The following is a 10,921-nucleotide window of genomic DNA, read 5'->3' as shown; positions in this document are numbered from 1 at the left end:
CTCAATTACGTTTTTTTTGTGTAAGAGACCATACACGACGCAAACATCTCTTTATAGTCCTGGTACAAAATATGGACAGACAATGCCCAATCTGATGTCACAATAGCTTCTGGGTCTTGTTCAATATGGCACAACGTAGATAAATGTTTTGCAACAGACACCCTTGAGTAGCGTTCCTCAGATAGGACCACCACTGCTTTCTCGCTAGATTTGAACTCTCCCTCTGTGCTGGTTTCAGAATACCTCACCGTCTTCTCCCAGATGATCGCCTTCCACGACCCGGAGCTCAGCAACCACCTCAATGAGATCGGATTCATACCTGACGTAAGCACTGAAATGCGGTCTGGGCTGCGTCGTCCTAACGTAAAAACTGACTGGAGAACAGTGCCGAAGGATCATAAAACTGACATGAGGGGGCTGATCGTCATATAACTGATAAGGGAACAGTTGTAGTGGATGAGCTGAAAAGTGTTTATACACAGATGTCCTTCAGCAGAACTGTAGGGGGGAAGTACTTAACTGGAGGGTCCCTACTGTACATCTGACAGCAGAACTGTAGGGGGGAAGTACTTAACTGGAGGGGCCCTACTGTACATCTGACAGCAGAACAGTGGTGAAGGGTACTTGTTAGAAAACCTTTCTTTCCTTCTGTGAGTTTCTAGATCGTGAAAGGTGAGGGACAATGGGGAGGATGGTCTGGAATCTGGCCCAGTCCCAGACTCCCTGGTCAGGGATAAAGAATCACTACTATCCCATCCTTCTAATAGAGTCCTGCTTGTCATTGAGAGTTTTTGTTCGTTGGCCCCTCTCAGTTTTGGGCCAAGGCCAAGTTCCCTCCACTCAGAACATTTGTGATAATTTATACTGGGTCTAATGACAGCCTGGCCTGCTCTAGGGTCTAATGACAGTCTGGCCTTGCCATAAGGTCGTCGAACACCCGGGCCCTCCATCTCCCGTTGAAGAACACTCACTCTCTCTTCACACCATAGCAAGGTTAAAGGCTCTATAGGCGCTAATCAAGGCGTTATCATGCTGATGAATGTGTGTCACCTCAGTGGACCAGCCCTGGGGACCTCTTCCAGAGAACGGCTGAGTCTATCAAACAGGGGCCACGGTTTTATGGTGCCCTGTTTTTAAAGATGGATGGTGGAAGTTTTTGATGACGTGTGTAACTCCGCTCCTGTAGGAAACACTGACTTTGTTTCAAGTTCACATTTATTTAACCAGCTGGGTCAGTTTAGAACCATTTCTCATTTACAATGACAACCTGAAACCATGAAACCACAGACCATATAGCAGTGAAACCATGGTGATTAGAAGATGTGGCTGTCCCTGTCTGAAAACACTTATTGCGGGGAGAAAATAAGAACAATTCGATGTTTCACTGGTTTTACTGTGGGTGTTTTACAGGTTCCTTTAGGGAGATAAAGGATGTGGCACATTAAAACAATTAAAGAACCAACTTTTGTTTTGTCCACATCTACATAGCGATTTCAACAAAAGCATTCGTTATTCTGCTACAAAGCATTACGTTGAGCATCTTTCTTATAATAGTTGTTCCTTTGTGGTCAAGCAACGAGGCTGGTGGACATTGTCTTCCGTGCCGCCTCTTCAGAGGTTAACCGAGTGCGTGGTTGTCTAATGATGTCATCTCGACACTTGTGAACCACTGTTTTATTTGTATTGAAGTTCCCTTTCAAAGGCGGAGGATTGAAACGTTATTTTCCCAGTCTGGTCGGGGATAATGATATTTGAACTCCGTGTGTTGATCCAGCTTTTAATGTTTGAAGTCTTATCCAAACCATAAATAATGAACTTCTGAAGTCCGGAGGGTGTGGAGAGATGGAGGGATTTCACGAGTGTTGTTCTATCAAAGTAATACATTCTTACAGAGGCTATAAAAAGCCCAAATGTTAGGCTACCCAGTAACCACCACATAAACCCTCTGTTTGATTTCCCCTGTATACGTGTCAAAGTAGTGTGCTGTGGTGGTTGTTCAATAACAGACCTTGTTATATAATACTACATTGTCAAATACACGTAAGTCACCAGCCCAGTGTACTGTAGCTGTCTCCTCCTGTAATGCTTCAAGCCATAGGACCACCACTGCCATGATGCACGTAGGCTAGACTCCCCGGCCCGCGTTTTCAATTTAGGCTGTTTTCAATTTGGCCACATATAATCTGGCCTCCCTTCCCTCCCCCCCCTGGCTGCCATTCACACCTTTCTACCACAACTAATCCCATGAGGCCTAGCCAGGGCTCTGTGGAGGAGACTGATGAAATTGAGTCCGAGGCTCTGAGTAACTCATTACCCTTGGGTATGGAGGGGGTCTGCCAGCTCCAGGAAGGCAGCCTACCAGCCCCGCTTAGCGTTTTCCTCATCTATTCAATTAACCAGCTGAAATCAATTCCATTGCAATATCCCCCCCCCCCCAAAAAAAAAATAAACTAACCCTGGAACAGGTGGTTGTTTGTCTGTGGAGGGTGTGTGTGTGGGAAGAGGGAAGGATAGAGAGGGGGAAAGGGAGAGAGCGAGATTTCATTGTTAGCCATTTCTAACTCTGACTTCAAGTACTCAGCAGTTTGTCCTTATTGCCACCTCTCTCTCACACACACACACACACAGGCTATGCAAACTTAGCAGACATCAGATCAGACAAAGTTTGTGTGGCTGAATTACAAAATGTCTGCTGAAAAAGTTAAATCGCTGTCCCTTAAAGAATACTACTGTAATGCATAGAACAGAGTAGAAATGCATGACTTTATTTCATTGACTAGATCCTCTCTCTTTCACCTTGCAGCTCTATGCCATTCCGTGGTTCCTCACCATGTTCACACGTAAGTTGACCTTCTTTATTATTATCAATGTGCTCGTGTGCGTATTCTATAGGCCTTGGCACGGTGTGGGGTCAGCAGCATTTGGAACTCATAACAGAGCAGTTTGGAAAGGTCAAAGCCTCCAGTACGGTAAGGATTAGTTTATTTTGACAGTAGTGTGACCTTTATAACCAACCCTATTAGATAATGTCTCTAGTCTACTGGGTTTACATTATACCACAGAAACTGCTGCCATGAAGGCTATTCTATTCTAATCTACTCTAATCTATTCTACTCTTCTAGTCTACTCTATTATAATGCTCTACGTTCTATGCTGGTCTATTACTTCTGTGGCAATATCTTCCTATAAAATGTATATGGCCACGTAAAGAGTGGACATCATTTATGCGGCCACGTAAAGACTGGACATGGTTTTGGTCTACTGGCGGAATACCATTTGGAATTCAGCCAACAAGACAATCACATGATTGTGGCTAGTCATTCACTGAAGTGGCCTCTGGAAGTGTTCTTTTCCTGCTCAGGATGTCCAGTTCTGTATCATGCAGTAGGTGAACAGCGGGTGGCAGCGTTATGCTTGATCCTATTGTCGCCAAGGAATAGCAGACTGAAACACTACTGTTAGGACATGAATAGTAGTATTATAATATCTATTTCATATTACTTTAATCTGAGTTGGAGTTTGATAAGAAGATCCAGTGTTTTTCCTATTTTAATTTTGGGACATAAAAATACACTATCAGTAATCTGAGCAGATAGCAGACACTTGGGCAGGGGCCAGAAAGACATGCACAGTTTATTAGGTACACCCATCTCGTACAGGGTCGGATCCCCCCTTTTCCTCCAGGCTGAATTCTTCAGGGCATTCTACAAGGGCATTCTACAAGGTTTTGGAAATGTTCCACAGGGATGTTGGTCCATGATGATGCGATGCTTCACGCAGTTGCTGCAGATTGGACAGCGGTACATTCATGCTGCGAACAGCCCAGTCCATCTCATCCCAAAGATGATATATTGGGTTGAGCTTTGGGGACTGCGCAGGCCACTCAAGTAAACTGAAGTCGCTGTCATGCTCCAGGCAATGTTTTTCCATTCAATTGTCCGGTGTTGGTGATCATGTGCCCACTAGATCCGCTTCTTCTTGTTTTTAGCTGATAGCGGTGGAACCCGGTTCTGGTCGTCTGCTGTAATAGCCTATCCGTGACAAGGATCGACGAGTTGTCCGTTCCGAGATGCCGTTCTGCACACCACTGTTGTACTACACTGTTATTTGTCTGTTGGTGGCCTGCCTGTTACCTTGTACGATTCTTGCCATTCTCCTTCGACCTCTCTCATCAATGAGCTGTTCTCGTCCACAGGACTACCTCTGACTGGATGTTTGTTTGTCGTGCCATTCTCTGTAAATTCTAGACACTGTTGTGTGTGAAAAGCCCCGGAGGGCGACTATTTCTGAGATACTGGATCCGGCGCACCTAGCACCATTGATCATACCACGCTCAAAGTCTAACGTTCACTCGAACAGTAACTGAATGCCTTGATGCCTGTCTGCCTGCTTTATAGCAGACCATGGCCACGTGACTCACTGACTGTAGGAGTGATCCATTTTGGTGAATGTGGTGGTGTACCTAATAAACTGAGTCTAAGTGTACAGTGCATTCGGAAAGTATTCAAACCACCTGACTTTTTCCACATTTTGTTACGTTATAGCCTAAATGGAAATACCTTATTTGCATAAGTATTCAGACCCTTTGCTATAAGACTTGCAATTGAGCTTTGGTGCATCCTGTTTCCATTTCTACAACTTGATTTGGAGTCCACTTGTGGTAAATTCAATTGATTGGGCATGATTTGGAAAGGCACACACCTGTCTACATAAGGTCCCACAGTTGACAGTGCATGTCAGAGCAAAAACAAAGGCATGAGGTCGAAGGAATTGTTCGTAGAGCTCCGAGATAGGATTGTGTCAAGGCACAGATCTGGGGAAGGGTACCAGCATTGAAGGCCCCCAAGAACACAGTGGCCTCCATCATTCTTAAATGGAAGAATTTTGGAACAACCAAACAATTTAACAATTGGGGGAGAACAGCGCTTCAGAGTTCCTCTGTGGAGATGGGAGAACCTTCCAGAAGGACAACCATCTCTGCCTCACTCCACGAATCAGGCCTTTATGGTAGGGTGGCCAGACGGATGCCACTCCTCCAGTAAAAAGCATATGACAGACCACTTTAAGTTTGCCAAAAAAGCACCTAAAAGACTCTGACCATGAGAAACAAGATTCTCTGGTCTGATGAAACAAAGATTGAACTCTTTGGCCTGAATGCCAAGCGTCACATCTGGAGGAAACCTGGCATCATCGCTACGGTGAAGAATGGTGGTGGCGGCGGCATCCTGTGGGGATGTTTTTCTGCGGCAGGGACTGGGAGACTAGTCCGGATCGAGGGAAAGATGAACGTAGCAAAGTACAGAGAGATCCTTGATGAAAACCTGCTCCAGAGCGCTCAGGATCTCAGACTGAGACGACCCTAAGCACACAGCCAAGACAACGCAGGAGTGGCTTCGGGACAAGTCTCTGACAAGCCTGGACTTGAACAGGATCGAACATCTCTGGAGAGACCTGAAAATAGCTGTGCAGCGACGCTCCCCATCCTACCAGACAGAGCTTGAGAGGAGCTGCAGAGAAGAATGGGAGAAACTCCCCAAGTACAGGTGTACCAAGCTTATAGCGTCATACCCAAGAAGACTCGCTGCCAAAACAGCTTCAAAAAAGTACTGAATAAAGGGTTGAATACTTATGTAAATATAATATTTGCATTTTTTTTAATACATTTGCAAAAATGCAATGGGGGTATTGTGTCTAGATTTGATGAGGGGGGAAAACGGTTTAGTCCATTTTAGATTAAGGCTGTAACGTAACAAAATGTGTAAAAGATGAAGGGGTCTGAATACTTCCCGAATGCACTGTATGTTTTCCATTCATTGTAAATCCTACAATACACACACACACTTAAGAATTCTAAGAGATACACACACACACACACACTTAAGAATTCTAAGAGATACACACACATTTGAGAATTCTCAAGCATGCACACCCACGTACACATGGCTCCCAGGGGCTCTGAGTGTGAGGCCTGCCCTCCATCCTTCCCAAACCAGCGTGAGTCCCTCGCCCCTCTCCTCCATCCTACTTCCTGACTGCTAATGCACCCAGCCGAGGAGAGTGTCGGAGGTCCATCTCCCTGCCTCCACACACACACACTCTGCCCGTCACTCACACCCACCGGCTGCTCAGTGGACTGTTAATGTGCTGAAGAGTCTCAGCTTAACTCCCAGTCCTTCCACTCCTCTCCACCACTCCTCTCCACCACTCCTCTCTATCCAGTCCTCCCACTTCTCTCCCGGTCCTCTCCATTCAGTCCTCCCACTTCTCTCCCGGTCCTCTCCATCCAGTCCTCCCTCTTCTCTCCCGGTCCTCTCCATCCAGTCCTCCCTCTTCTCTCCCGGTCCTCTCCATCCAGTCCTCCCACTTCTCTCCCGGTCCTCTCCATCCAGTCCTCCCTCTTCTCTCCCGGTCCTCTCCATCCAGTCCTCCCTCTTCTCTCCCGGTCCTCTCCATCCAGTCCTCCCTCTTCTCTCCCGGTCCTCTCCATCCAGTCCTCCCTCTTCTCTCCCGGTCCTCTCCATCCAGTCCTACATCTCACACATGCATTCTTCCTAGTATCCACTTCTAGGTATTGGTTCTGACATTAACAGGTGGATGTTGTTTTGATCCAATGTACTGTATGTGTGAGAGCCTCTTAGGAACAGGTAGAGGACATTAGATTAGCTAAATGGAATAAAAATAAAGCGGGATGGTACAGGATGCGGTTGTATTTGGAGTAACATAACCAAGACCTGTACAGTAGGTTTCCCATTCCACACAGGTCAATGGCCAACAGCTCTGTGATGTCCTGCAGTATTAGTGTGACAAACCGCTATGTGATGTCCCGCACTATTAGTGCAGTATTAGTGTGTCCATCACTCCATATATGGGCCTTCTTGGAAACTATTGGACAGCCAGACACTTAGTCCCCCTTCAGCCCATACTGTATACAGCCTTAGGAAATGTAAAGTGCTTAGAGTTTGAGAAAACCTGAAAAAGCACTTATAGCTGCAATGTTTTTACTTTTTTTTACTGCTACTAAGGTTGTACTTGCAATTACTATTTGTTAAATGAACCTTGTAATGCACTTTTCTGTCTCTGGTTAAGAGCATCTGCCAAATGGCTGAATTATAAATCATTATCTTCTTTTCTCCCTGGGTACCCTCTTAACGATCCGTATATCCTTCTACCTTTCCTCCTCTTTCTAATCCCTCTCCTCACCCTCCCTCCCCATCTCCTCGCCCTCTCCTCGCCCTCCCTCCTCCTCTCCTCGCCCTCCCTCCTCCTCACCCTCCCTCCTCGCCCTCCCTCCTCCTCACCCTCTCCTCGCTCGCCCTCCCTCCTCCTCTCCTCCCTCGCTCTCCCTTCTGCTTCTGCATGTCTTTAATGGACTAGGTTGGTGTATTGTAAAAGCACTTTGTGACAACTGGTGATGTAGAAAAGGCTTTATAAATACATTTGCTTGATTGATGGATCTCTTCCTCTACAGACGTCTTCCCCCTTCACAAGATCTTCCACCTGTGGGACACCCTGCTCCTGGGGAACAGCTCCTTCCCCTTCTGCATCGGCGTGGCCATCCTGCAGCAGCTCCGAGACCGCCTGCTGGCCAACGGCTTTAACGAGTGCATCCTCCTGTTCTCCGACCTGCCAGGTAAGAGAGGGGTAGGGAGGGTGAGCGGGAGAGAGGGAGGGGGCAAAGACCAGTGGTGATATCCCTAGGACCATGCCTCAGGACTACCTGGCATGATGACTCCTTGCTGTCCCCAGTCCACCTGGCTGTGCTGCTGCTCCTGTTTCAACTGTTCTGCCTGCGGCTATGGAATCCTGACCTGTTCACCGGACGTGCCACCTGTCCCAGACCTATTATTTGAACATGCTGGTCATTTATGAACATTTGAACATCTTGGCCATGTTCTGTTATAATCTCCACCCGGCACAGCCAGAAGAGGACTGGCCACCCCTCATAGCCTGGTTCCTCTCTAGGTTTCTTCCTAGGGAGTTTTTCCTAGCCAACTTGTTTCAACAAGTTGAAACAAGTTGTTTCAACACCTGCATTGCTTGCTGTTTGGGGTTTTTAGGCTGGGTTTCTGTACAGCTCTTTGAGATATCAGCTGATGTACGAAGGGCTATATAAATACATTTGATTTGATAGGAAATCAATCCCTTTTTTAGGCTGCATCCTCAATGGCTCCCTATTCCCTATAGAGTGCACTACTTTTGACTGGAGACCTTTTTATAATGCACTGCTTTTGATTGCAGGTAATCCAATCCCTATTTAGTGCAAAGTAGTCCACTATATTGGGAAAAGGCTTCCATTTTGGACACACTGTTAGTTTCCCTCCACTCCCTAATTGTTTGATTTGATTCATGTGTAGTGAACAGGGCCAGTGCTGTACCTCCTGGATGTGTAGATGTAGTTGTCTTTATTGATGTGTTGAATGCTAGATGTCCTGTTGGTCCTCCAGGAGGGCTGATGTGACTTCCTGTTACGGAAGTGGCACCATCTTACAGGAACCACTTAATGAGCCCGCTTGAAACGGACCGCTTTTTAAAAATATTCACACAACCCTTCAAAAGCCCTCCAAAAATAAGAAGTGCGCCGTACGCACTCAGACACTGCAGGTTGGGGAACGATGACACTTTTTGAGATAGTTCAGAAAGAAAATACTATTTGAGTACCGCTCTCCTTCCTTGCATCTGGGTCTCTGACTGTGCCTTGCTTTACTTTTAATGATGTCGTGGCTCCCCAAAGGGCTAATGTGTGTGACTGATGTCTTCCAGCCTAGTGAATGATATCCCTGTAGGGAGATGCTGTGAGGTCCTCTGCTGAGAGACACTCACGCCTTTGTGTTTGATAAGCGTGTCACGCTGTGCTCGGCAGCTGTCGGAAGACTCGCCCGCTGAGAGAGTCATTTGGGAACGTGTAGACTGCTGGCCGCAGAATAACCACGTGGCGTCCAGCGCTCAAAATCTTCCCGCCTCTGGTGTCGGAGAGGACATGACTCGTCATCCTGATGGATCTCTGTCGAGTCGAGGGGGTTTTGTCCATTTGGGCTCGGCGTCATTTATAGTGATGAGGCGAGTGTCAGGGTATTACCTGGAGCCTTCAGAGATGCCTTGTGGCGTTAATTCTGTCTAGGCCACAATGGCAGGGTTACTCCCCAAAACAGACAGATGGGGGGGGGGGGAATAAATACATGTTGCCATGGTAGTAGAGGCTAGGTAACCAAGCTGTCTCGAGCATGCCACTAGAGCACTGAAGCTTAACACCCAAAGGTAGAGTTGTGTGTTGTGAAACGCTGTCCTGGTGTGAAGTAAGTTTGTAGTCTAGCTGTGAAAAGAAAGGAAAATAACCTGAGAGGGAAGAAAACGGCAGAGTGACCGGATGAGTGACCGGATTTGATCTTCCTTGTTTGGTCTAGTGTCCATTACAGTAGATCAGTGTCCTCGGTTCAACCCCCAGCCCTGATTTATGACACATTTCAAGTGGCTGTGGATTTCAGCTTATGGGTCCTCATTTGGCCTCTCATTACAGAAGTGTGTATTGCTTTCTGAGTGTCTGTCAGCGAGGGGGAAAAAGTAATTTCGGGGGCACAAATTGTTCAGGGAGAATTTATTAACTGGGCTGCACGGTTCCTAAGCTTGTCTGAGAGTGTGGTGTGCAGTGTGTGAAACCGTCAGATCTCAGGACATTAGGGACAAGGGTAGCATTCCTACAGAGCATGACCATACAGATTCACTTAAAGAGGAACACACACGCTGGCACTGGATCTTAGACGGGACTGTGCTTTAACCCTGTGAAGAAGCCCCGCCTCCTTCGAAATACAATCTATTCATTCTATTTCTATACTTCCTCCAACCCGACAGTTTTGAGATGCACTGGCATATGACAATGGCATGTTTGCTGATGTTGACGTGATTTATGCAGAAGAATTGGGGGACTGCTAATCTTCTGTCTCTTCTTTCTATGCAAGGCTTCCCTTCTGAGTTCCTCCCAGTTTTGGGATTTTGGGTGAGTGGAGGAATTTCAGGACTAGACTTTGACGGGTCAGTTGGCAAGAAAAAGTCGATTTTTAATGCAACTTTGAGCGTAGTAGTAGTTTGAGCAACCCCTCTTTCTTATCCCTCCCTCTCTCCTTGCCCTCCCTCTCTCCTCGCCCTCCCTCCCCCCTGTCTTCTACCTGCCTCTCCCATCAGTGCCCCACTACAAAGTATCAGCCAAGTATCAGTGACAGAAAATCCAGGGGCCAGCAGCATCCATAATGAATGTATCTCACAGAGCTCTCAACGCCCGGGGGATATCTCCGTCAGTTTCCCTTAAACCCCATTGCCAAACTGAAACGGCGATTACCCCGTTTGGCTGAGAGGCGGGTGACATTTAAAGTTTAAATAACAGTTGTGAGACGGCAGATGTTTTCATGCCAAAGGGGACGTTAGGGTACTCTTACTCCGGATGGCTGACTGGCTGCTTCCAGTTGTTCTGTGTCTCTCTCTTTCTCTCTCTTATTTATTTATTTATTTATTTATTTATTTATATATATATATATATATATGCTGCTACACTTCACTATGTTTTATTGGTCCAGCAGGCACGTGATGAGCAAAAACAGGGGAAAGGAGAGGGCTCCTTATAAAGGTAAAATATGTTCGCCCTGGAGGAGTGTGAGAGCACAGCTGTCAGCTTCAGTATTACTACTGGTAACACCTGGGCACATAGGACATCACTCACCAACCTTTAGATCTGTACTGACACTTCAAAACTAAGACCTGTTCACTCACACCTATTACCAGGAACAACCCACTAAATGACTAGTTCTCTCCCTGTTGTAATGGGTGAGACTTGATACTAGGGTTAACGGTACCACGACACTTTGTTGTCACAAAGTGCTTTACAGGTATGAAGGGGTTAGTGGGTTCAGTGCTAGTTTGTTAACCTCCAGTG

General features: G+C 46.6%; 1 protein-coding gene across 1 annotated transcript in view; it reads left to right on the top strand.

Moving 5' to 3' along the window:
- Nucleotides 1-10,921, top strand: part of LOC110514596 (TBC domain-containing protein kinase-like protein) — a 63,279-nt gene that overhangs the window by 21,442 nt on the left and 30,916 nt on the right. Inside the window, exons 20-22 of the mRNA XM_090210241.1 lie at nucleotides 239-324; nucleotides 2,804-2,840; nucleotides 7,469-7,630. Coding sequence (XP_090066367.1) covers nucleotides 239-324; nucleotides 2,804-2,840; nucleotides 7,469-7,630 — 285 coding nt within the window. The remainder of the gene's footprint in view (nucleotides 1-238; nucleotides 325-2,803; nucleotides 2,841-7,468; nucleotides 7,631-10,921) is intronic.

This window comes from Oncorhynchus mykiss, chromosome 19, assembly GCF_057628025.1.
Source record: "Oncorhynchus mykiss isolate SJ-2025 chromosome 19, ASM5762802v1, whole genome shotgun sequence".
NCBI classification, from domain to species: Eukaryota; Metazoa; Chordata; class Actinopteri; order Salmoniformes; family Salmonidae; genus Oncorhynchus; species Oncorhynchus mykiss.
Note: the sequence above shows the minus strand (reverse complement) of the source record. Positions and strands in the feature narration are given on the sequence as shown.